At 46.5% G+C, this 27185-nt stretch overlaps 1 protein-coding gene across 1 annotated transcript in view; it reads right to left on the minus strand.

Moving 5' to 3' along the window:
* The window catches only part of anapc2 (anaphase promoting complex subunit 2), a 65875-nt gene extending 38764 nt beyond the window's left edge, over positions 1-27111 (minus strand). The window contains exons 1-3 of the mRNA XM_080211806.1: positions 26977-27111; positions 24720-25321; positions 7471-7603 (exon numbers count right to left, since the gene is read on the minus strand). Coding sequence (XP_080067932.1) covers positions 7471-7603; positions 24720-25321; positions 26977-27111 — 870 coding nt within the window. The remainder of the gene's footprint in view (positions 1-7470; positions 7604-24719; positions 25322-26976) is intronic.
* Positions 27112-27185: the final 74 nt, after the last annotated feature.

A 27185-nucleotide genomic window follows, 5' to 3' on the forward strand; every position in this document is an offset into this window, starting at 1 on the left:
GATCATTTCCTATTTAATAACTTCAGATTGTAAGTAGAAAACCTTTCTTTTTATCTACGGGATGTGGATGTCACTGCCAATTTTGTCAATCCCAAATTGTCCTTGAACTGAATGGTGTTCGGCCATTCCAGTGGGCATTTAAAAAGTCAGCCACATTGCTGTGAATCTGCTGTCACATGTAGACCAGACCAGGTAAGGATGGCAGAAAGAACATTAGTGAGCAGGATGGGTTTTGACAACAATCAACAATGGTTTCATGGTCATTATTAGACTTTTTTATTTCAGATTTTTTAAATTGAATTTCAACATCTGCTTGGTGAGTATCAAACTGCAGAACATTTTCCTAGCTCTCTGGATCACTCGTCCAGTGACAACACCACCTACGTCATTGCCTCTCTGAAATCATAGTAACAGAATGGTCGATTTAGCTCTTGAAGCCTTTTTCACCATTCAGTGAGGTCATAGTAAATCCATTTTAAATTCCATCCGCCTGTCTTGACTCCATAACCTTTAATACCCTTCTTTAGCAAATATTTATTGACCGTAAATTTAAAATCATTACTGCATTTTGTGGAAGGGTGTGCCATCTTCACCCTTTGGGTGAAGAAGTTTTTCCTAACTTCTCCCCTGAATGAGCTGGTTTTGATTTTAAGGTTATGTTTCGATGACTGTCTGTATGGAGTTTGTACATTCTCCCCATGTCTGCATGTGTTTCCTCCCACAGTCCAAAGATGTACAGGTTAGGTGAATTGGCCATGCTAAACTGCTCCTTAGTGTCCCTAGATGTAGGTTAGATGGATTAGCCTTTGGTAAATGTATGGGATTATGAGGATAAGAGCGAGAGAGGGGGGCCTGGCTAAGACACACTGTCAGAGAGTCAGTGCAAGTTTAATGGGCCTTTCTGCACTGTTAGGGATTCTATGGTTCCCACTTTCTAGGCTCCCTCACCAGCAGCGTGCTAGTGTGGTACCAAGGAGCCTTAGCAAAACTGGAGTTAATTGGAATTAGGAGGAAATTCACCACTGATTGGAGTCATACCTGGCACAAAGGAAGATGGCTGTGGTTGCTGGAGGTCAGTCATCTCAGTTCTAGGATATCAGTGCAGCAGCGTATCTTCAACCGCATCATCAATGACCTCCAGTCCATTATAAGGTCAGAAGTTGGTAAGTTCACTGATGGGTGCACAATGTTCAGCACCATTCTCAACTCCCCAGATACTGAAACAGCCCATAACAAATGCAGCAAAGCCTGGACAATATCTGGGCTAGCCTAACAAGTGTCAAGTAACATTCATGCCACACAAATGCCAGACAATGACCATCTCCAAAAAGATTGAATCTACCTATCACCCCTTGACATTCAATGGTTTCACCATCCTTGAATTCTCCGCCATCAACATCCTGGGAGTTACCATTAGCCAGAAACTTAACTGGACTAGCTGAGTAAACACTGTGGTTACAAGAGCAGGTCAGAGGTTAGGAATCCTGTGGCGAGTAACCTACCTCCTGACTCCCCAGAGCTTGTCCACAATCCCTTGTCCACAAGGTCCACAAAGAGGTTGTCACGTAAGTTAGGAGTGTGATGGAATACTTTCCACTCACCTGGATGAGTGCAACTCCAAGAAGCTTGACATCATCCAGGACAAAATAGTCCACTTGACTGGCAACGGATTCACAAACATTCACTCCCTCCACCACCAACGCACAGTAGGAGCAATGTGTATCATCTAAAAGATGCACTGCAGCAACTCACCGAGGCTTCTTAGACAACATCTTCCAAAGTCACACGTTACCATTCAGAAGCACATGAGTGGCAGGTACATGGGAACACCACCACCTGGAAGGTCCATTCCTTCACTGTCGCTGGGTCAAAATCCGAGAACTTCCTCCCTGACAGCACTGTATGTGCACCTACACCACATGGGCTGCAGCAGTTCAAGAAGACAGCTCACCACCATCTCCTCAAGGGCAATAAATGCCAGTATAGGCAGTTGAGCCCACATCCCTTGAATGGATACGAAATAGAGTTTATCTACCCTATGTGGGTCTGTGATAGGTATGTCCCTGTCAGGCAAGGAGGAATTGGTAGGGCTAGGGAACCGTGGTGCACAAAAAAAGTTGATTTGTTGGTTAGGAAGAAGAAGGAGGCTTATGTTCGGATGAGGCTTGAGGGCTCGGGTAGTGCAGTAGAAAGCTTTAGATTGGCTAGGAGGGAGTTGAAGAGGGAGTTAAGAAGGGCTAGAAGAGGGCATGAGATGACTTTGGCTGATAGGATTAAGGAGAATCCTAAGGCGTTCTATAGGTATGTCAAGAATAGAAGGTTGGTCAGGGCAAGATTAGGGCCAGTTACAGACAGTAGGGGGAAGTTGTGTGTGGAACCGGAAGAGATTGGAGAGGCATTGAACCATTATTTCTCTTCGGTGTTCACGCAGGACGATATGAATGTAGCTGAGGAGGTCACTGGCGTGAAGGGGTGTAAAATAGAAAGTATTGTAGTTGATACAGAGGATGTGTTGGATATTCTAGATGGGTTGAAAATAGATAAGTCCCCTGGTCCAGACGGGATTTACCCTAGGATTCTATGGGAGGCAAGAGAGGTGATTGCAGAGCCACTGGCTCTGATCTTCAGGTCGTCGTTGGTCTCTGGTATAGTACCGGAAGATTGGAGGACAGCGAATGTTGTCCCATTGTTTAAGAAAGGGGAGCAGAGACTTCCCTGGGAATTATAGACCAGTGAGTCTTACTTCTGTAGTGGGCAAGGTTTTAGAAAGAATTATTAGGGATAGGATTTATAGTTATTTGGAGAGGAATGAATTGATTAGAGATAGTCAGCATGGTTTTGTAGCGGGAAGGTCGTGCCTTACTAACCTTATTGAGTTCTTTGAGAAGGTGACCAAAGAGGTGGATAGGGGTAAGGCAGTAGATGTGGTATATATGGATTTTAGTAAGGCGTTTGATAAGGTTCACCATGGTTTGCTTCTGCAGAAAATGCAGATGTATGGGATTGGTGGTAATTTAGGTACTTGGATCAGGAATTGGTTAGCAGATAGGAGGCAGAGGGTGGTGGTTGATGGTAATTATTCATCATGGAGTTCGGTTACGAGTGGTGTGCCTCAGGGATCTGTTTTGGGGCCACTGCTGTTCGTAATCTTTATTAATGATCTGGATGAGGGTATAGTTGGGTGGATTAGTAAGTTTGCTGATGACACCAAAGTCGGAGGTGTGGTAGATTGTGAGGAAGGGTGTCGAAGTTTGCAGGGTGACTTGGACAGGTTGCAGAGCTGGGCCGCGAGGTGGCGGATGGAGTTTAATGCGGAGAAGTGTGAGGTAATCCATTTCGGTAGGAATAACAGATGTGTTGAGTATAGGGCTAACGGGAGGACTTTGAATAGAGTGGAGGAGCAGAGGGATCTAGGTGTATGTGTACATAGATCCCTGAAAGTTGGGAATCAAGTAGATAAGGTTGTTAAGAAGGCGTGCGGTGTCTTGGCGTTTATTGGTAGGGGGATTGAATTTAGGAGTCGCAGCGTCATGTTGCAACTGTACACAACTCTGGTGCGGCCGCACTTGGAGTACTGTGTGCAGTTCTGGTCCCCACATTACAGGAAGGATGTGGAGGCTTTGGAGAGGGTGCAGAGGAGGTTTACCAGGATGTTGCCTGGTATGCAGGGGAGGTCCTATGAGGAGAGACTGAGGGATTTGGGGTTGTTTTCACTGGAAAGAAGGCGGCTAAGAGGGGATCTTATAGAAACATATAAGATGATTAGAGGTTTAGATAGGGTGGATGGTGATAGCCTGTTTCCTCGGATGGAGAAATCTAGCACGAGGGGGCATGGCTTTAAATTAAGGGGGGGTAGTTATAGGACGGATGTCAGGGGCAGGTTCTTTACCCAGAGGGTGGTGAGGGACTGGAATGCCCTGCCTGCTGCAGTTGTAAATGCGCCTAGTTTGGGGGCGTTTAAGAGATTGGTGGATAGGTTTATGGACGAAAAGGGATTGGTTTAGATTAGTGGGTCAATGTTTTTTTTTTAAAAATAAGACTGGTCGGCGCAACATTGTGGGCCGAAGGGCCTGTTCCGCGCTGTAATGTTCTATGTTCTATCAATTTCTTTCCAAATTTTAAAAACCTCAAATTAACCATTTTTATTCCAGGGAATAAAAATCTATTTTATGTTCACTTCACCACATAATCTAACCCTTGGAGCCCTGGTAACATTCTGGTATATGTGTGCTGTACTCATAGAACACTACAGCACAAACAGGCCCTTCGGCCCACGAGTTGCGCCGATCATATTTGTCTGTAACCAACAGATTGAAAACAAAAACCTGTTGGACTTTAAGCTGGTGTTGAGAGACTTCTTACTGTGCTTACCCCAGTCCAACGCCAGCATCTCCACATCATTACAGACTGAGCCAGAGTGCCACAGCTTTGAATCTCCCTTCAGGCCCTGTGCAGGGAAGGTCAGACACTACACCTCCCCCAGAGCTGTCTTCTATGCTGCAACCAAGATTCTGGAAAATCCCAGGACTCAAGAGTCTGTGTCATTTATCTAAACACATGCATTGTAGGCCAAAAAGATAATGAAATCTTGCAGTTCATTAAAAGATTGCAGCAAAGATATTTTGATGTACTGTATACTCTACAGTATGCTCAAAACTGTATGTACAGGGCAAAGGTCCTGTGATAATTTCACTGGAAATATAGAAAAGATAAAGCACATCCCTCTACCATGGGACTTCTCAAAGGACTTTAAAACCGATGATGCATTTCTGAAATATAGTCACTCGTAAGAAACAGCCAAGTTACACACAGCAAACTCCCAATGCGATCATGGCCAGATAATCTGCTTTTCCGATGTTGTCTGAGGAATAAATATTGGCCAGGACATCAGAGACAAGTCCCCCACTCTTCTTCAAAATAGTGGCATGGGATCTTTTACATCCACCTGAGCAGGCAAACGTGGCCTAGGTTTAACCTTCTCATCCGAAAGGCTGCACCTCCGAAAGTGCAGCGGTCCCACAGTACTGCACCAGAGTGTCAGCTTTGCTTTTTGTACTCAGCCCTGGAGCAGGACTTGAGCCTGGAAACACGTGACTCAAAAGCGAGAGTGGTATCAACTGAGATATAGCTGACGCTCTGAAAGTGAAGGAGACCTTATTATTTCAAGCAGGTTCTTTCATCAGAACTAGTACACAATTGTAATTAAAATTGCACCTGAAGCATGTCAACAAAGATTGACAAAGAATTTGATAAAGAAGGGTAGGAGAAACTATGAAGCTGGGCTAGCGCTTAATATAAAAAAGGATAGCAAGAGTTTTTATAAATATATAAAAAGGAAGAGGCTGGCTAGGGTGAACGTTGGACCCTTAGAGGATGAGAGGGGGGACTTAGTGGTAGGGGATGGGGAAATGGCTGAGGCCTTGAATAACTTTTTTGTTTCGGTCTTCACGGAGGAGGACGTGAATAATTTGCCGGGTATTAGAGATGGAAAGGTGGTAGGACTGGAGGGTCTCAATGACATTACTGTTACTAGAGAGGCTCGACAGACTGGAGGGACTGATTGTGGACAAGTCCCCAGGACCAGATGGAATGCATCCGAGGGTTCTGAAAGAAATGGCGGAGGTGATAGTGGATGCCTTGGTGGTTATTTTCCAAATGTCGCTGGATTCCGGGGAAGTGCCGGAAGATTGGAAAATGGCTAATGTTACGCCGTTGCTTAAGAAAGGTGCCAGGCAAAAGGCAGGGAATTATAGGCCGGTTAATTTAACGTCTGTTGTAGGTAAAATGTTAGAATCCGTCATCAAGGAGGAAATAGCGAGGCATCTTGAGGGGAATTGCTTGATAGACCAGACGCAGCACGGTTTTGTTAAGGGAAAGTCATGTCTGACAAATTTACTGGAGTTCTATGAGGATGTGTCTAGGGCGGTGGATAGAGGAGAGCCGGTGGATGTGGTCTTTCTTGATTTTCAGAAGGCGTTCGACAAGATACCTCACAAGAGGTTATTGCAGAAGGTCAGGGGACATGGAGTTGGGGGTAGGGTGTTAGCGTGGATAGAGGATTGGTTGTCAAATAGGAGGCAGAGAGTGGGGGTCAATGGGTGCTATTCGAATTGGCGGTTGGTGGCTAGTGGAGTGCCCCAGAGGTCGGTGCTGGGGCCTCAGCTATTTACCATTTATATAGATGATCTGGAGGAGGGAACCGAGTGTGTGGTGTCGAAATTTGCTGATGACACCAAGATTGGTGGAACGGCAAATTGTGCGGAGGGTGTGGAGAGTCTACAGAAGGATCTAGATAGGCTGGGCGAATGGGCCAGGAACTGGCAAATGGAATTTAATGTTGGCAAGTGCGAGGTGGTCCACTTTGGTAGGAACAATGGTAGGAAGGATTATTACTTACGTGGTGAAAAACTGCAGCAGGCGACGGTGCAGAGGGACCTCGGGGTCCTTGTGCATGAGTCGCAAAAACCCAGCCTGCAGGTGCAGCAGGTGGTCAGGAAGGCTAATGGGATGCTGGCCTTCATAGCGAGGGGGATTGAATATAAAAGTAGGGAGGTCTTGCTGTGGCTGTATAGGGCATTGGTGAGACTGCAGCTGGAGTAGTGTGTGCAGTTTTGGGCGCCGTACTTATGCAAGGATATTTTGGCCTTGGAGGGAGTGCAGAGGAGGTTTACTAGGCTGATGCCGGAGTTGAAGGGGTTGAGCTATGAGGATAGGCTGAATAAACTAGGCTTGTACTCGTTAGAGTTTAGAAGAATGAGGGGAGATCTCATTGAGACATATAAGATGATGAATGGGATGGATAGGATAGAGGTGGAGAGACTCTTCCCGCTCAGAAAGGACAGTAGGACTAGGGGGCACAGCCTCAAGATAAAGGGGGGGCAGTTTAGAACAGAGTTGAGGAAGAACTTCTTCACTCAAAGGGTGGTGAATCTCTGGAATTCTCTGCCCGTTGAAGTGGTGGAGGCTGCCTCGCTAAATATTTTTAAGACGCGGGTTGATGGGTTTTTGATAAGAGAGGGGATTAAGGGTTATGGGGAGAGGGCGGGAATGTGGAACTGAGCCACGACAGATCAGCCATGATCTTATTGAATGGCGGGGCAGGCTCGAAGGGCTAGATGGCCTACTCCTGCTCCTACTTCTTATGTTCTTATGATTTTTTTTGCCCCAACATTGACCTTATCTGCACTCTTCCAGAATTTTCTATTTTGATTTCAGTTTTCCATTTTAAACCTGCACTGGTAGTGCACTGTACCCTACAGCTCAATGTGTGACCAGACTTTTCATCACAAACACTAAGGCCCTATGTAAGTTTTCACTGTCTTGACTGGATCATCCAGATCAAGACAAAGAACACACACACAGAGGCAAGTGCATTGGCACATTGGCCAACACCTTCACCACCCACAAAATAAACACAGTCTTGTTATTTAGCAGGTAAAGACAAAGAAATCCCAATTCTGGTACTCTTACCTCCTCCAGCTGAGAGAGGAAGGAGTTCTCATACTCTCCACGACACAATCGGCCCACATGTTCTTCTATCATCTTATGTAAGATGGTAGTGATGGCCTCCGCACTGATTCGTTCCAATAGGTTCAGTGAGTGCCTGACAATAGAAATTTAACAACTCAGAATAGTAAGTTTACCCAAGAGAAACATGACAGTTAATAGTGACTTATACTGATCCAATCGCAGCAAATAGCACAGCTGGACATGTTTTATGATTGATGGTGTATACCCATGCTGTTACCTGTCAGGGAAGGCAGGCTTAAGTACTGATTGATTTATATCTGAAGCAGGGCAAGATCAGATGGAACTGAAAACATGCGAATGCAAAATAGGAACAAAAGCAGGCCATTTGGCCCCTTGAGCCTGTTCCATCATTCAAAAGATCATGGCTGATCTGCCCTTGTTTCGAATTCCCATCTACCCTGCTAACCTTTGATTTCCTGGCCTAACAAGAATCTTTCTACACAACTAAAACAGATAATTCTGGAAAACCTAAGGCAGCCTGATCTCATCAATGGAGAGAGAACATAGTTAACATTTTGAATCTGGATGACTCTTAGGCAGATCTCTGTTCTCTCTCCATAGGTGCCATCAGACCTGCTGAGATTTTCCAGCATTTTCTGTCTTTGTTTCAGGTTCCAGCACCTACAACAATTTGCTTTTATCTTAGTTGGTTCCAGACTAAATAGACTGGGTCTGTACTCTCTGGAGTTTAGAAGGATGAGGGGGGATCTTATAGAGGCGTATAAGATAATGAAAGGGATGGATAGGGTAGAGGTAGAGAGATTCTTCCCGCTCAGAAAGGACAGCAGGACTAGAGGGCACAGCCTCAAGATAAGGGGGGTGCAGTTTAGAATGGAGTTGAGGAGGAACTTCTTCACTCAAAGGGTGGTGAATCTCTGGAATTCTCTGCCCGTTGAAATGATGGAGGCTACCTCGCTAAATATGTTTAAGTCACGGGTAGATAGGTTTTTGGTAGGCAAGGGAATTAAGGGTTATGGGAAGAAAGCAGGAAAGTGGAACTGATCCACTTCAGATCAGCCATGATCTTACTGAATGGTGGGGCAGGATCAAAGGACTAGATGGCCTACTCCTGCTCCTACTTCTTATGTTCTTATGTTCTAGAACATGCTGCTCTAAAAAACTGCTCCAAAAGCATTCTATGAACTGCCATCCAGGCTACTACTGCCAATCTGATTTTTCTAGTTTATATGAAGATGAAAATCACCCATGATTATTGATGTTTCTTTTTCACAAGCATCCACTATTCTCTGGTATACTTTGTCCTACATTGTGGTTACTGTTAAGGGCCTGCAGACCACACCCACTGGTGACTTCTTTCCTCAACTATTCCTCACCTCCACCCAAGCCAGTTCTACATCCTGAACCGAGGTCATTTGGTATCAATGCCATCCTTACACAACAGTACAACCCTTCCACCTTTACTGAGCTTCCTATTCTTCTTCAATGTCATATACCCTTCAATATTCAGGACCCATTCCTTGTCATCCTGTAATGGTTATTAAACCATATCAATTTAGTTCAATGTGTGTTACCAATTTAGTTACTTTGATGTGAATAATTGATCTATCCACCAATTAAGTGTCCTATCAAACTTTTGAAGTTATACCTATTTGCCAGCTCAATTAAAAATATTGCCATAAAACTATCCCCCTGAAGGTGCGCATTCCAGGAGTGTGTTATTATCTTCAGTAACCAAGTCAGCAACTATTGGCAAGATCCATGCTGCAGAGACTATTGACGTTAACTTTTAAATCTACTTGTTACAGTGAATAAGGCAAGTGTTGAACATGCTATCAGGCATATCAGCTAATTCTAGATTCAAGAGTTTAAGTTTTAAGTTTATTTACTAACGTCACAAGTAGGCTTACATTAACACTGCAATGAAGTTACTGTGAAAATCCCCTAGTCACCACACTCCACAGCCTGGTCGGCTACACGGAGGAGACATGGGGAGAATGTGCAGATTTCTCACAGACAGTGACCCAGCTGGCTATCAAATCCTGTGAGACAGCACTGCTAACCACTGTGCCACCATGCCACCCAAATGCTAGACCAGATAAGGATGGCAGATTTCCTTCCTGAAGGCATTCTTCATTGGCACCAGAGCACGTTTAAACATATATTGATATTCGATGATTTGAGCAGGATAGAATCCAAAAGAAGAGAAATTATATTAAACTTGTATAGAGCCTCAGTAGGACCAGTATGGTGGCACAGTTCTGACTTCCATATTACAAAAAGGATCTAGAAGCACTGGAGGAAATTCAAAGATTTATTTCTTCATCTGTAAAAAAAGAGGTCCAAGAGGAGACCTGATAGAACAAAGAACCAAAACAGCCTGGGAAACAGGCCCTTCAGCCCAACGAGCCCATGCCGCCATTTTAACATTACCAGTCCCCCCCTCCACCCACGACCCTTATCTATTGTTTGTGGATTGGCAATCCACATTGAGGGAAACTAATTTAGGGACAATTTATTACTTCCAATCAGCCTAATAGCACATCTTTGGGGTGTGGGAGGAAACCAGAGCACCCGGAGAAAACCTACGCAAGCACAGGGAGAATGCGCAAACTCCCACAGATACTGGCCCAAATCCACGTATCTGCACAGCAAACAGTGATAGTCACCGAGCTGTCGTGTTGCCCAAATTCTGGTCCAGTTTAAGCATACACTAAGTGTGAAGCACTAGGCTACTCTCGAAACATCCAAGAGCAGCCCTCGTACGACCCATCGTGTGCATGCCCCTCGTTGGACAACAAGGTGGACCGAAGCACCTGTGGACTGAAACAGAAAAACATCAATAACATGCACATCCTTATGCAAGGATTCAAGGGAATCCCCAGGAGCTCAAAAGTAAAACAAGTGAGCCAGAAAATATGTTGGAAGGTCCATAGGTATCAACTGATTCCAGGAACATCCCAAGGCTCTTGATCCTTATTTAAAACAGTCTCCTATATCCCTCCATCTCCATCCTGCTCATGTGCCTATCTAAATATCCCTTAAACAACTCCAGCGTGCCTGCCTCCACCACCTTACTTGGCAGTACATTCCATACCCCCACAACCCTCTGTGTGAAAAACCTCCCTCTAGTATCCAAATTATACCTCGCCCCCCTCACCCTGAGCCCATGGCCCCTCATAATATTTGTTTCAAATCTAGGAAAAAGCTTACCACTGTTTACCCTATCTATACCCTTCATAATCTTATACACCTCTATTAGATTTCCTCTCATTCTCTGTCTTTCTAAGGAAAACAGCCCCAATTTGTCCAATCTTTCCTCATAACCCAGTCCTTACATACCAGGCAGCATCCTGGTAAACCTCCTCTGCACTCTCTCCAGGGTCTCCACGACCTTCCGGTAGTAAGGTGACCAGAACTGGACGCTGTTCTCCAAATGCGGTCTAACCAACGTTCTATACAACTGCAACATTAGACTCCAGCTCTTGTACTCTATACCCCTTCCTATAAAGGCTAGCATACCATAAGCTTTCTTCGCGACCTTCTCCACCTGTACTGCCACCTTCAAAGACTTGTGCACTTGCACTCCCAGGTCCCTCTGTGTTTCTATACTTTTAATAGGTCTACCCTTTATCATGTAACTCCCCCCTACATTATTTCTTCCAAAATGCATCACCTCGCATTTATCAGGATTAAATTCCATCTGCCATTTATCTGCCCAATATACCAGCCTATCTATATCCTGCTGTATTGCCAGACACTCCTCCTCACTGTCTGCAAGTCCAGCCATCTTCGTGTCATCTGTAAATTTGCAGATCACACCACGTACTCCCTCTTTCAAGTCATTTATGTATATTACAAATAGAAGAGGTCCCTGTACTGAGCCCTGCGGCACACCACTAGTGACAGACCTCCAGCTAGAAAAAGACCCTTCCACTACTACCACATTGGAAACAAAGTTCAATTTCAATAGAGAAACTTGTCAGTTAAAGTTACTTGATGTGTACAGGAAATGGGTTTCTCTCCCATATGGGAATTGGAAGCTTTTAAATGTTTAAAATACTGTTTATGAAATCAACAGCGATTTTTTAAAAACTAACTTTGTACTTGTTTTTTTCTCTTTAAATTTTGCACCGGAAGCAGTTACTAGGGCACTCGGGTAGAGTTTTTTTTTACCTTTTAAAAGTGTACTCACCTCGGGGATTCGGCCTCATTGTTCCGTGGGAGCACTGAAGAGAGGCAGCGAGTTGTGAGTGGAGAGCTTGTGGGTGAGTACAGCGATTTTTTTTAAAACTAACTTTGTACTTGTTTTATTTTCTTTAAATTTTGCACCGGAAGCAGTTACTAGGGCACTTGGGTAGAGTTTTTTTTACCTTACTATAAATTAGAGCGGTGAGGAATCCCGATACTCTACATAGGTAGAGTATCCCAGCCCTCCCCCCTCCTCTAACCTAAAAAAAGAGAGAGAGAGAGAGGGGCTCTGACTGAGAGCAGGTAAGTTTGTTTTTGTTTCTGTTTCTGAGTGTGCTGTAAGGGCTTTGGCTCACAGGGCCAAAGAAATAAGGGTGAGGCAAGGTAAATTAAGTTTTTTTTTATTTTTTCCTCTGGGTTACTAAAAAGGGGGCAAGTATGGGTGTGAGGCCAGTATGTTGTTGCCAGTGCAACATGTGGGAGGTCTTGGAAGCTCCTGGTCTACCAGACATCCACACCTGTGCTCAGTGTGTGGAGCTGCAGTCCCTGCGGAACCAGGTTAAGGAGCTGCAAATGCAGCTCGAGGACCTTCGGCTCATTAGAGAGAGCGGGGAGATAATTGACAGGAGCTATCAGCAAGTAGTCACACCAGGGCAACGGGAAGAAGGCATGTGGGTAACTATTAGGAAGGGGAAACCTCAGGTGATGGAGCGCACACCGGTGGATGTCCCCCTTCAAAATAAGTACTCCTGCCTGAGTACTACAGGGGGGGACAGCTCATCTGAGGGAGGCAGCAGTGGCCAGGTCTCTGGAGCTGAGCCAGTACGTCAAAAAATTAAAGAGAGCAGAAAGGTAGTATTAATAGGGGACTCCACGGTGAGGGGGGCGGACAGGCGTTTTTGTGGACGTAGACGTGAGTCGCAGGTGGTGGTTTGTCTCCCTGGAGCTGGGATCCGGGATGTCTCTGGGCGTGTCCCAGACATCCTGAAGGGGGAGGGTGAGGAACCGGAGGTTGTAGTGCATATAGGTACTACTGACGTAGGCAAGAAGAAGGAGGCTGTCGTGAAAAGGGATTATAGGGAACTGGGTAGGCAGCTGAGGAAGAGAAAAGCAAAGGTAGTAATCTCAGGATTGCTGCCTGTGCCATGGGAGAATGAGGGCAGGAATGGAATGAGGTGGAGGCTGAATGTGTGGCTGAGGGACTGGAGCAGGGGGCAGGGATCATTGGGACCTCTTTAGGGGCAGGTGTATCCTGTACAGTAAAGACGGGTGGCATTTAAATCCCAGGGGGGCTAATATCTTGGTGGGAAGACTGGCTAAGGCTACTGGGGGGACTTTAAACTAGAAAGGATGGGGGGAGGGAATTGTGATGGGGAGACTGGGACCGAGGAGGTTAGCTCCCAGGTAGGGAAGGACTGACTGCAGGCGGTATGAGAGGGAGGTTAGACAGGGGGTGGAGAAGGGAAATGTCCAGACTGAGGGGCTGAAGTGTATCTATTTTAACGCCAGGAGTGTAGTAAATAAGGTAGATGAGCTTAGGGCATGGATTGCTGCTTGGGAATGTGATGTGGTGGCCATTACGGAGACTTGGATGTCTCAGGGACAGGACTGGGTACTTCAGGTGCCAGGATTCAGATGCTTCAGGAAGGACAGGGAGGGGGGCAAAAGAGGTGGTGGAGTGGCACTGTTGATCAGGGACAGTGTCATGGCTGCAGAGAAGGAGGATGCCGTGGAGGGACTGTCCACGGAGTCTCTGTGGGTGGAAGTTAGGAACAGCAAAGGGTCGAAAACTTTGCTGGGTGTATTCTATAGGCCGCCCAATAGTGACAGGGAAGTTGAGGTGCAGATAGGGAAACAGATTCTAGAGAGATGTAGTAATAACAGAGTTGTCGTGAGGGGAGACTTCAATTTCCCAAACATCGATTGGAATATCCCAAGGGTAAGGGGTTTGGATGGGGAGGAGTTTGTTAGGTGTGTTCAGGAAGGTTTCCTGACACAGTATGTGGATAAGCCTACGAGAGGAGAGGCTGTACTTGACCTGGTACTGGCGAATGAACCAGGACAGGTGACGGATCTCTCGGTAGGAGAGCATCTTGGGAATGGTGATCATAATTCTATCTCCTTCACAATTGCATTGGAACGAGATAGGATCAGGCAGGCTAGGAAGGTGTTTGTCTGGAGTAAGGGGAAATACGAAGACATCAGGAAGATAATTGGACAAATAAACTGGAAGGAGGCGTTCTTAGGGAAAAGTACCGAAGGAAGATGGCGGATATTCAAGGAATGTTTGTCTGGAGCTATGCACGACAACGTTCCGATGAGACAGGGAGGTTTTGGTAGGTCGCGGGAACCGTGGTGCATGAAGGCTGTGGTGAACCTAGTCAGGAGGAAAAGGAAGGTGTACAAAAGGTTCAGGGAGCTAGGAGATGGTAAGGATCTTGAGGAGTATAAGGATTGTAGAAAGGAGCTTAAAAGGGAAATTAGGAGAGCCAGAAGGGGTCATGAGAAGGCCTTGGCAGGTAAGATTAAGGAGAATCCCAAGGCCTTCTATAAATATGTGAAAGGTAAAAGGATGAGAAGAGAAGGGATAGGACCTATAAAAGGTGAAGGGGGAAAAGGTCTGTGTGGAACCAGAAGAAATGGCAGAGGTGCTTAATAAGTACTTTGCCTCAGTATTCATGGTGGAAACTGATCTGGGAGATTTTGCTACAGATTTGCAGCAGATGGAAAAGATTGAGTATGTGGATATTAAGGAAGAGGATGTGTTAGAACTTTTGAATTCTATCAAGATAGATAAGTCGCCGGGACCAGATAGGATGTACCCCAGGTTACTGTGGGAGGTGAGGGAGGTGATTGCAGAGCCCCTGGCGATGATCTTGGCGTCGTCAATGGAGACGGGAGAGGTTCCGGAAGATTGGATGATTGCGGATGTGGTTCCTATTTTCAAGAAAGGGAACAGAGATAGCCCGGGAAATTACTGACCGGTGAGTCTGACCTCAGTGGTTGGTAAGCTGATGGAGAGGCTTCTGAGGGACAAGATTTACGAACATTTGGAGAGGTTTGGCATGATCAGAAATAGTCAGCATGGTTTTGTCAAGGGCAGGTCATGCCTTACGAGCCTAGTTGAGTTCTTCGAAAAAGTGACTGAACACATTGACGAAGGAAGTGCAGTGGACATGGTGTACATGGACTTCAGCAAGGCGTTTGATAAGGTCCCCCATGCAAGACTTCTTGAGAAGGTGAGAGGGCATGGGATCCAAGGGGCTTTGGCCTTGTGGATCCAGAACTGGCTTGCCTGCAGAAGGCAGAGAGTGGTTGTGGATGTGTCTTTTTCTGCATGAAGGTCAGTCACCAGTGGAGTGCCCCAGGGATCTGTTCTAGGACCCGTGCTGTTTGTCATTTTCATAAATGACCTGGATGAGGAAGTGGAGGGATGGGTTAGTAAGTTCGCCGATGACACAAAGGTCGGTGGTGTTGTGGATGGTCTGGAAGGATGTCAGAAGTTGCAGCAGGACATAAATAGGATGCAGGACTGGGCGGAGAAGTGGCAGATGGACTTCAACGCAGATAGATGTGTAGTGGTCCATTTTGGCAAGACCAACAGGATGAACGAGTACAGTATCAAGGGCAAGAGTCTTAGTAGTGTTGAAGAGCAGAAGGATCTTGGGGTCCGGGTCCACAGGACTCATAAATCGGCCTCGCAGGTGGACGATGTGGTCAAGAAGGCGTATGGTGTACTGGCCTTCATTAATCGAGGGATTGAGTTTAAGAGTCGGGAGGTAATGCTGCAACTTTATAAGACCCTTGTCAGGCCTCACTTGGAGTACTGTGCGCAGTTCTGGTCGCCTCGCTATAGGAAGGATGTAGAAGCTATTGAAAGGGTACAGAGGAGATTTACAAGGATGTTGCCTGGATTGGGAGGCATGTCTTATGAAGATAGGTTGAAGGAGCTGGGACTCTTCTCCCTGGAGAGACGAAGGTTGAGAGGCGACCTGATAGAGGTTTATAAAATGTTGAGAGGAATAGATAAGGTGGATTCTCAGAGGCTATTTCCCCGGGTTGAAATGGTTGCTACGAGAGGACACAGATTTAAGGTGCGGGGAGGCAAGTACAGAAGTGATGTTAGGGGTAAGTTTTTCACTCAGAGGGTGGTGAGTGAATGGAATCGGCTGCCATCAGTGGTGGTGGAGGCGAACTCGCTGGGGTCTTTTAAAAGACTTCTGGATGAGTATATGGGATTTAGTGGGATTGGGGGTTATAGATAGGTCTATGGATTGGTAGGTGTTGATGTGATCGGCGCAACTCGTGGGCCGAAGGGCCTGTTTGTGATGTAGTGTTCTGTGTTCTATGTTCTAATTCACTTTGTGTGCAATGTAAGTTAGCAGTCTGTGAAGATTGTACATTTCAAGTACAGGAAGTTTTAATTTGCTCCCACCTAGTAACAAGAGTGGGACCCTCTCAAAATGTTTTGAAAGATCACCACATCAGTTCAAGGGACAGTGAGAAGCCTCATGAGGATAATAACAGAATGTTTATTTATTAGTGTCACACGTAGGCTTATATTAACACTGCAATGAAGTTACTGTGAAAATCCCCCCAGTCGCCACTCTCCGGCACCTGTTTGGAGAATTTAACATGGCCAACACAAGAAGCAATACTTTTCACTGTATGTTAATACATGCAACAATAATAAATCAAATCAAATCTTTCGGAAGGAAACCAGCACATCCAGAAGAAACCCACACAGGCACAGGGAGATCACGCAGACTCCACACAGGCAGTGACCCAAGCAGGAAATCAAACCTGGGTCCCTGGCGCTGTGAGGCAGCAATGCTAAGACATATGTGCCAGAAATTCAAGATAGCCTGCTACCTAATTTTCCTGCTTTTCTGCTGGAGGTGGGGGACCAGTCATCACTGTATCACTATTCAAGACTACTTACAATGATTAAACGAGGTTGTATCCATGTTACATTATACCTTCTATGATCAGAACTATGTGATTCACTGACATAGGATATTGGTAAACACTTGGCAGCCAGGTGAGTATTAAACTCCTTGTTTAATTCTAGCCACATGATAGAGTAAACAGATCAACAACGATCGTGAATAATCTCAATCTTCAGAATTGCAATACAAACAAGCCATTAGACCATTGTGGTTTGTGCTTCACGCAAGCCTCTTCCAGTCCCACTTCATCGCACCCATCACCAAAGTCTTGTATATCTTTCTCCTTCACATGCTTATCTCACTTCCCCATAAACTCGTCCATGATTTTGTAAACAAGTTCCACATTCTCACAACTCTCTTAGTAAAGAAATTCCTTCTGAATGATGCATTAGATTTATTAGTGACAGATGAGATTTTAGCTAATGTTTTTGTACTGTTAGACAGCATAGAAATCAGAAGTACTTTTACCACTCTAAAGATTATGTACAGGGAATTAACAAACTGTGGTGGCCATATCAATGGCTGCTTTACAAGACTTTGCTTTTTATTCAGCTGAGAACTAAATGACCGTTCCTTCATGAAGATGAGATGAAAACCCTGGAACTCTGCATTGTAGATGTACTGGAATCACAGACTGCAGCTATTCCAGGCAGCCCACCAGCATTTTCTCAGGTAATTAGGGATGGGCAATAAATGTTGGCTTAATTGGTGACACCCAAATCGCAAGGAGGTAAACAAAAAACACACTCTCGCTGTTGTGTCAGAAGGTCACGGTTCAAGAACTACTCCACAGAATTGAGCACACAATCTCAGTGGCATTTCAGACAGGTTCTGAACCAGGTAAGACTTTAAATTAAGGCTCCGTCTATCCCCTCAGTTCGATGCAAAGGATCCCTTGGCAATATTTCAAAAAGTAAGTTACCCACTGTCCTGGCGAACATTTATTCTTAAACCATGAGGAAAATTGCATTCCAACTTTGGGAACAAATTGCCTGCTCAGTTTCCTACATTGAAACAGTTTTGAACATTTCAATGGTTGTACAGCACTGTGGAGACAGTGAGAGGCTGAAAACGCAAGTTTTTAAAAATATTTCTGGCTCAGTCATTACAAAATCGACAAGTACATCGGATAAGACAACACAAATCATCTCCCTCACCCAGGCCCCAGCCCATGCCTGTCAGAATCTGCAGCATCTTTTGTAAAAAAATTGTACTTACTAAATGCCTAACTGCCACCTGGTGCCAAATCAACACTACAGCAACCTGACTTTACAGGAAACTATTTTTTCTTGCTAGCAAAACAAATTTGTGTCTATTTACTGTACTAATCTATAGTCTCCTGGCGTTTTACAATATATTTCAGAATTTTGAATGTTTAGATTCCATCAGTTTGCCACAACATGAAGCAATTCTTCTCAAAGTCACAATGACCTTGTACTTCACAACAACTCAATCCACTCAACCTGCAGCAACTGACATCAATGATCACACCATTCTCTTCCATCTCCTCCCCACTACAGTCCAGCTGGGTAGGACTTCATTCCCCTGGCTCCATTCTTATCTAACTGTAGCCAGAGTACCACTTTACAATGCTTTTATTCCTGCTCCTCCAAATTCCTCGAGTACACCCAAGACCCTTCCGGTTTCTCATCCAGATGTTGTCCCACCGCAACATCATTTGAAATCAGGTCAGTTTCCACAGGTAAGCTGATAAGTTCTCTTGACTCCTTCACTATGACTTGGCCAACATCTGATATTGGCCATGCTAAGAAATTGCCCCTTAGCGTCCAGGGATGCATAGGTTAGAGGGATTATGGGGGTAGGGACTGGGTAGGATTGTGTTCGGTGCAGACGCGATGGGCCAAAGGGCCTCTTTCTGCACTGTAGGGTTCTATGGTGATTATTTCTATGGTGATATTGGACGAGCAGAAATACCTTCCAATAGAACAGAGAAGACAGAAACCGTCATCTTGATCAAGGTGAGCTTTCAAACTCACCCATGCCATCACTAAGACTGCTTATTAATGCATCAATAACCGTACTCTTGCAATCATTCTAATGTACGTTTGGCTGGCCTCCCACATTTTACCCTCGGTAAACACGAGGTCATCCAAGCTTCTGATGCTCATTTGCTAACTTGCGCAAAACTTCCATGCACCAATCTCCCATGTTCTTGCTAACTTTCACTAGCTCCTAGCTATGGGCACAAGTAGGCCCACATTAACACTGCAATGAAGTTACTTTGAAAATCCCCTAGTCGCCACTCTCCAGTGCCTATTTGGGTATACTGAGGGAGAATTTAGCATTGCCAATGCAGATAACCAATATGTCTTTCGGACTATAGGAGGAAACCAGAGCACTGCACGTTGGTACAGTGGTTAGCATTGCTGCCTCACAGCGCCAGGGTCCCTGTTTCAATTCCCGCCATGGGTTACTGTCTGTGCTGAGTTTGCGCATTTGCTCCGTATCTGTGTGGGCTTCCTCTGGATGAATCATAGAATCCCTATAGTACAGAAGGAGGAGGCCATTCGGCCCATCGAGTCTGTATCGACCACAATTCCACCCAGGCCCTATTCCTGTAACCCCACACATTTACCCTGCTAATCTCTCTGACACTGAGGTCAATTTACATAAGAACATAAGAAATAGGAGTAGGAGTAGGCCATCTGGCCCTTTGAGCCTGCCCCGCCATTCAATAAGATCATGGCTGATCTGTCGTGGCTCAGTTCCACATTCCCGCCCTCTCCCCATAACCCTTAATCCCCTCGGGGTCCTTGTGCATGAATCGCAAAAACCCAGCTTGCAGGTGCAGCAGGTGGTCAGGAAGGCGAATGGGATGCTGGCCTTCATAGCGAGGGGGATTGAATATAAAAGTAGGGAGGTCTTGCTGCAGCTGTATAGGGCATTGGTGAGGCCGCAGCTGGAGTACTGTGTGCAGTTTTGGGCGCCGCACCTGCGCAAGGATATTTTGGCCTTGGAGGGAGTGCAGAGGAGGTTTACTAGGCTGATACCAGAGTTGAGGGGGTTGAGCTATGAGGAGAGGCTGAATAAACTAGGCTTGTACTCGTTAGAGTTTAGAAGAATGAGGGGAGATCTCATTGAGACGTATAAGATGATGAATGGGATGGATAGGATAGAGGTGGAGAGACTCTTCCCGCTCAAAAAAGACAGTAGGACTAGGGGGCACAGCCTCAAGATAAAGGGGAGGCGGTTTAGAACGGAGTTGAGGAGGAACTTCTTCACTCAAAGGGTGGTGAATCTCTGGAATTCTCTGCCCGTTGAAGTGGTGGAGGCTGCCTCGCTAAATATTTTTAAGAAGCGGGTTGATGGGTTTTTGATAAGAGAAGGGATTAAGGGTTATGGGGAGAGGGCGGGAAAGTGGAACTGAGCCACGACAGATCAGCCATGATCTTATTGAATGGCGGGGCAGGCTCGAAGGGCTAGATGGCCTACTCCTGCTCCTATTTCTTATGTTCTTATGTTCTTATCAAAAACTCATCAACCCGCGTCTTAAAAATATTTAGCGAGGCAGCCTCCACCACCTCAACGGGCAGAGAATTCCAGAGATTCACCACCCTTTGAGTGAAGAAGTTCCTCCTCAACTCCGTTCTAAACCGCCCCACCTTTATCTTGAGGCTGTGCCCCCTAGTCCTACTGTCCTTTCTGAGCGAGAAGAGTCTCTCCACCTCTATCCTATCCATCCCATTCATCATCTTATATGTCTCAATGAGATCTCCCCTCATTCTTCTAAACTCTAACGAGTACAAGCCTAGTTTATTCAGCCTCTCCTCATAGCTCAACCCCCTCAACTCCGCTATCAGCCTAGTAAACCTCCTCTGCACTCCCTCCAAGGCCAAAATATCCTTGCGTAAGTGCGGTGACCAAAACTGCACACAGTACTCCAGCTGCGGCCTCACCAATGCCCTATACAGCTGCAGCAAGCATGGCCAATCAACCTTACTCACACATTTTTGGACTGTGGGAGGAAACCAGAGCACCCAGAGGAAACCAATACAGAAATGGGGAGAATGTGCAAATTCCACAGACAGGGACCCGAGGACAGAATTGAACCTGGGACACTGACACTGTGAGGCAGCAGTGTTAACCACTGTGGTACCATGTGGTGCTCCGGTTTCCTCCCATAGTCCAAAATATGCGCTGGTTATCTGCATTGGCAATGCTAAATTCTCCCTCAGTGTACCCAAACAGGCACTGGTGTGTGGCAACTAGGGATTTTCACAGCAACTTCATTGCAGTGTTAATGTGGGCCTACTTGTGACTAATAAAAAAAACTTAAACAACACATCAATTTTTTTCTTTATAAATCTCTCCCTATCATTGGAATCTCCTCCTGCCCTACAACCTTATAAGACACCCACATTCCTCTAACACTGGCTTCTTGAGTACCCCTGACTTTAATTGCTCTATATGCTACCTGGACCCTGCAACTCTGGAATTCCCTCCCTAAACCTCTTCATTTCTGTACCTCACTTTCCTCCTTTGAGTCAATTGTTGAAATCTGTCTCTTGACAAGCTTTTGGACATCTGCTTTAATATCTCCTCACGTGACTTGACGTGATATTTTCTTTTATAACTTCCCAGGGATGTTTTATAATGTTAAAGGTGTTATATACATTGCTGTGTAAAGGTGACGTTTGAAACAATACTCTGTTGTTTTAGAATTGATAGGCCATTCACCACAACTTGGAGTTTAGGGACATCAAACAGCATTAACCTATCATCAAACTGCCAGATCCTCTCATCAGCAGTGAGTAAACGGACATCTAGAAGGTATGCGCTACCCAGTATATTTCTCACACACCACCTACCTAACTTGCAAAGACCAGGTACTGGCACATCTGTCAATATCAGAATGATATATGATGTTTCAAGAATCTGGGAAAGCTTCAAGTGATTAGGTCAAGCTTTTTACTTCCCTTAAAATGTTCCTCATAGGAAACGCCTTCTGGTGATTGTTAGCACGGCCAATCAACCTTACTCACACATTTTTGGACTGTGGGCAGACAGAATTAATGCCCAATGTTGAATTCTTGCCAATGCAATTGGCTGAATAGCCTTGGTTTCTTTAAAAAGCTCCAAGAGTAGCTTGTGGTCAGAAGCAATGGTAAAGTGTCATGATTCATGTCAGTCAACATAATTGCTTACAATAGGAGACACTGTGCATGAGGGGAACTTTGGTAGTGGGTCAAGTTGGGTCCCTGGAGTCATCGTCTCTATGATTGAATCTCTATCGTACCAAGTGGAATTAGTAAAGGAAGGATTGTCCCAAAACACAGACCATTTGAAAAAGAGAGCTACCCCAGCAGCCAGTTTTACCATCAGGAAGTATATTGCCAAGAGGAAATGTTGCCAACTGTTTTGTCACTGAAGTGTCTGGTCATCGTGTGGCAGGCACAACCTGCATTTTCACAGAAACAGATAGAAGTGAACTGCCAGTGCTGGAAGAAGTGCATTGTGGTTTCAGCTAACAGTAATCCTGTGGAAGTGTCCCAGGTGAAGGAGTTACAATACATTTTTATAACTGACTAAATTCACCTGACCTATATCCACTTCACCTGACGAAGGAGCAGCACTCCAAAAGCTTGTGATTTCAAATAAACCCCTTGGACTATAACCTGGTGTCATGTGACCTCTTATGTCCAACATCAGCATCTCCACATCTGAAACACATCCACATCCTTTTTATAATTTTACACTGTAACTAAATGTGAGTTGTGTTTCCCTAAACTGGCGAAGGAGCATCTATACAGCTCCCAAACTGACAGAGCATTCTAAACAGCACAGGTTCAATTCCCATAGCAGAGGTTATTCTTGAGGACTCTGCTTTCTCAACTTTACCCCTCTCCTGTGGTGTGGTGATCCTCAGGTTAAATCATGAGTCAGCTCTCCCTCTCAAAGCCCTTGGCCATCTGAGACTATGGCGACTTTACCCTTACCTCCCAAAGTGCACAAAAATACAACAGTTTTTTAATCTACTGAAACCTCTTTTGCAGATATTGCACTATAATATTTAAAAAATGTTTTAAAAAAGGTAGCAGACAAAAGGCAGGGAATTAAAGGCCGGTTAGTTTAACGTCTGTAGTAGGAAAAATGCTTGAATCCGTCAAAGAAGAAATAGCGAGGCACCTAGAAAGGAATGGTTTGATAGAGCAGACGCAGCACGGATTTGTTAAGAGGAAGTCGTGTTTGACAAATTTATTGGATTTCTATGAGGACGTGACTGGTGTGGTAGACAGAGGGGAACTGGTGGATGTGGTGTTTCTAGATTTTCAAAAGACGTTTGATAAGGTGCCCCATAAAAGGTTGCTACAGAAGGTTAAGGTGCACGGAGTTGGGGGTAAGGTGTTAGCGTGGATAGAGGATTGGCTGTCTAATAGGAAGCAGAGAGTTGGTATCAATGGGTGCTATTCTGATTGGCGGTTGGTGACTAGTGGAGTGCCGCAGGGATCGGTGCTATTTACCATTTATATAGATGATCTGGAGGAGGGGGCAGAGTGTAGGGTGACGAAATTTGCTGATGACATGAAGATGAGCGGTAAAGCAAATTATGTGGAGGGTGTGGAAAGTCTGCAGAAGGATCTGGATAGGCTGAGCGAGTGGGCGAGGACCTGGCAGATGGAGTATAATGTTTCCAAGTGTGAGGTTATCCAGTTTGGCAGAAATAATAGTAGGAGGGATTACTATTTAAAGGGCGAAAAGCTGCAGCATGCTACTGTGCAAAGGGACCTGGGGGTCCTTGTGCATGAGTTGCAAAAACCCAGTCTGCAGGTGCAGCAGGTCATCAAGAAGGCGAATGGAATGCTGGCCTTTATAGCGAGGGGGATAGAATATAAAAGCAGGGAGGTCTTGCTGTAACTGTATAGCGTACTGGTGAGGCCACAGCTGGAGTACTGTGTGCAGTTTTGGTCGCCGCACTTGCGGAAGGATATATTGGCCTTGGAGGGAGTGCAGAGGAGGCTGATAATGGAGATGAGGGGGTTGGACTATGAAGAGAGACTAAGTAGACTGGGTCTGTACTCGTTGGAGTTTAGAAGGATGAGGGGGAATCTTATAGAGACGTATAAGATAATAAGAACATAAGAAATAGGAGCAGGAGTAGGCCATCTAGCCCTTCGAGCCTGCCCCGATATTTTGGCCTTGGAGGGAGTGCAGAGGAGGTTTAGTAGGCTGATACCGGAGTTGAGCTATGAGGAGAGGCTGAATAAACTAGGCTTGTACTCGTTAGAGTTTAGAAGAATGAGGGGAGATCTCATCGAGACGTATAAGATGATGAATGGGATGGATAGGATAGAGGTGGAGAGACTCTTCCCGCTCAGAAAGGACAGTAGGACTAGGGGGCACAGCCTCAAGATAAAGGTGGGGCGGTTTAGAACGGAGTTGAGGAGGAACTTCTTCACTCAAAGGGTGGTGAATCTCTGGAATTCTCTGCCCGTTGAAGTGGTGGAGGCTGCCTCGCTAAATATTTTTAAGACGCGGGCTGATGGGTTTTTGATAAGCGAGGGGATTAAGGGTTATGGGGAGAGGGCGGGAATGTGGAACTGAGCCACGACAGATCAAATGAAGGGGATGGATAGGGTAGAGGTAGAGAGATTCTTCCCGCTTAGAAAGGATAGCAGGACTAGAGGGCACAGCCTCAAGGGGTGGGGGGGCTGCAGTTTAGATCGGAGTTGAGGAGGAACTTCTTCACTCAAAGGGTGGCGAATCTCTGGAATTCTCTGCCCATTGAAGTGGTGGAGGCTACCTCACTAAATATATTTAAGTCATGGGTAGATAGGCTTTTGACAGACAAGGGAATTAAGGGTTATGGGGAGAATGTGGGAAAGTGGAACTGATCCACTTCAGATCAGCCATGATCTTATTGAATGGTGGGGCAGGCTCGCAGGGCTAGACGGCCTACTCCCGCTCCTATTTCTTACGTTCTTATATTGCATAATTCACACAAATTGTGTTTTTTCCATAACTTCTGTAACTTGGTGTTAACAATCAATGACCACGGGTGTTCCAGAGGATGTTTACTACAGGCTGCAACTGGCATATGGCTAAAATTGTGGACCAAAGCTTGGTACTTACAATACGTGATTGACCTTTGCAAACTGCTCCACTGCAGTGGCACACCAGCACTGCTCCTTCACTGCACTACAGCCTGTACAGTTCAGTAGTTCCATATCATCGACAGCACACTCATCTTCTTCTTCACTCATGCTATCTCCATTCCTCAGTGCCTTGTCTTGGTGTACATAGATACTGAAAGCACGAGTGTAAAACTCGTGTATAATTTCCTGGAAAGACTGCATAGTTGAGAAGAATAACACGGCTTTAATCATGGTGTAGACTTTGTCTTTCAGTGTTCCAGGTCCTACACTGTTAATTAGTCCAGCCTCAATCCAGGACTCTAAGTGTTTCAGGCTGCGCAGATAGGGTGCTAAACTTTGATCCAACATACTGAAGGCATCATATAGGAGCTTTGAGCGCTGTTGTTCTGTGACCATGTTCTCCCTTTGTGTGAGGAAGTCCCAGAACTCTGCTGCAATGTTCCTCTGAAGGTCTACCTGCAAGACTTCCATAAACCATTCCACCACCACTGAGTTCAGACCATAATGCCGTAAAGTTTCTAGTGCAGGAAGAAGGTCATCCTCCACAAACTCACCATCACTTGCCACTCCAGAAGCTTCCTGGGAAAAACAAATACATTTATAAGCATAAAAAAACCTTCTCTTCTCCTCAGCATCTTTCACCATTAATACCACTCCAAATTTACACAAATTGATTAAAATGGTTGTATCACACTGCTATTTGAATCTTAAAGGCAGAATTCACTATTGCACCCTTATCAAATAACTTTGGGGGCATTACACCAAAATGGAATACATTGCTTTCTGCATTAACAAATATGTATTTAGTGACAATATCACCTTACAAGGGACTGCTCTCAACTTATAGGATAGAGCAGGTGTTATCATCCATTGGGTCAGAAAAGGCAAAAGGCATTTGATTTTTTTTAAAACTAGCAACTGACTGTGCTGAATTCAACCTCAACTGTGTGACATGAACATAAACCAACATTTTATCAGAGTGAACAATCACATCAGCAAGTTGCTGACAATTGAGGATTCTCTGGTGTTAGAGCATACAACAAAGGAAACACAGGTTAGCTAAGATATACTGACGGGGACACAACAGAATTGGGGAGAGCTGGGGGGAAATGGGAAGAGAGGGAATGGGGAGATCGGGGGGAGAAGGGGCACTGGGGGAGAGCGGGGGGGGAAGAAGGGGCACTGGGGGAGAGCGGGGGGAGAAAGAAGGGGCACTGGGGGAGAGCAGGGGGGGAAAGAAGGGGCACTGGGGGAGAGCGGGGGGGGGGAAAGAAGGGGCACTGGGGGAGAGCGGGGGGGGGAAAGAAGGGGCACTGGGGGAGAGCAGGGGGGCGGGAAAGAAGGGGCACTGGGGGAGCGGGAAAGAAGGGGCACTGGGGGAGAGCAGGGGGGGCGGGAAAGAAGGGGCACTGGGGGAGAGCGGGGGGGCGGGAAAGAAGGGGCACTGGGGGAGAGCGGGGGGGGTGGGAAAGAAGGGGCACTGGGGGAGAGCGGGGGGGGGAAGAAGGGGCACTGGGGGAGAGCGGGGGGGGAAAGAAGGGGCACTGGGGGAGAGCGGGGGGGCGGGAAAGAAGGGGCACTGGGGGAGAGCGGGAGGGCGGGAAAGAAGGGGCACTGGGGGAGAGCGGGGGGCGGGAAAGAAGGGGCACTGGGGGGGAGGGGGGGAAGAAGGGGCACTGGGGGAGAGCGGGGGGGGGCGGGAAAGAAGGGGCACTGGGGGGGAGGGGGGGAAGAAGGGGCACTGGGGGAGAGCGGGGGGGGCGGGAAAGAAGGGGCACTGGGGGGGAGGGGGGGAAGAAGGGGCACTGGGGGGGAGGGGGGGAAGAAGGGACACTGGGGGGGAGGGGGGGAAGAAGGGACACTGGGGGGGAGGGGGGGAAGAAGGGACCCTGGGGGAGAGCGGGGGGGGCGGGAAAGAAGGGGCACTGGGGGGGAGGGGGGGAAGAAGGGGCACTGGGGGGGAGGGGGGGAAGAAGGGGCACTGGGGGAGAGCCGGGGGGAGAGCCGGGGAGGGAGGGGGGGAGGGGGGAGAAGGAGCACTGGTGGAGAGCGGGGAATAATTGCACTGAGGAAGGTGAACAGCTGATGTTTTTTGTTTTATCCGAAGTTTAAATTCCGGATCTTCTCTCAGAAAATCCACTCATTCCAGCCGCTGCAACCTGACAATCAACCCGGATAACAACAGCCATCCCTCCTTTCCCAGGCTGTTAAACAGTAATTAGGCTCCCGGTTACCAGGCCGAGTGCAGAGAGGGGTGCAAGGACCGCGCTCAGCCGGCTCCAGGCTGCCGACAGGCTCAGCCCGCGCGGCCCACAACCTTCCGCCGCCGCCGCCATGGCGCTCAGTGGCGGCAGGCCAGGGAGGCGCATGCGCGGTGCCGGCGGAGCAACCAACCGGGACAGCTATGGGCATGCGCGGTGCCGGCGGAGCGCACACATGGGAC

The sequence above is a fragment of the Carcharhinus amblyrhynchos genome, chromosome 25, assembly GCF_965287045.1.
Source record: "Carcharhinus amblyrhynchos chromosome 25, sCarAmb.v2.hapA, whole genome shotgun sequence".
In the NCBI taxonomy this organism is placed as follows: Eukaryota; Metazoa; Chordata; class Chondrichthyes; order Carcharhiniformes; family Carcharhinidae; genus Carcharhinus; species Carcharhinus amblyrhynchos.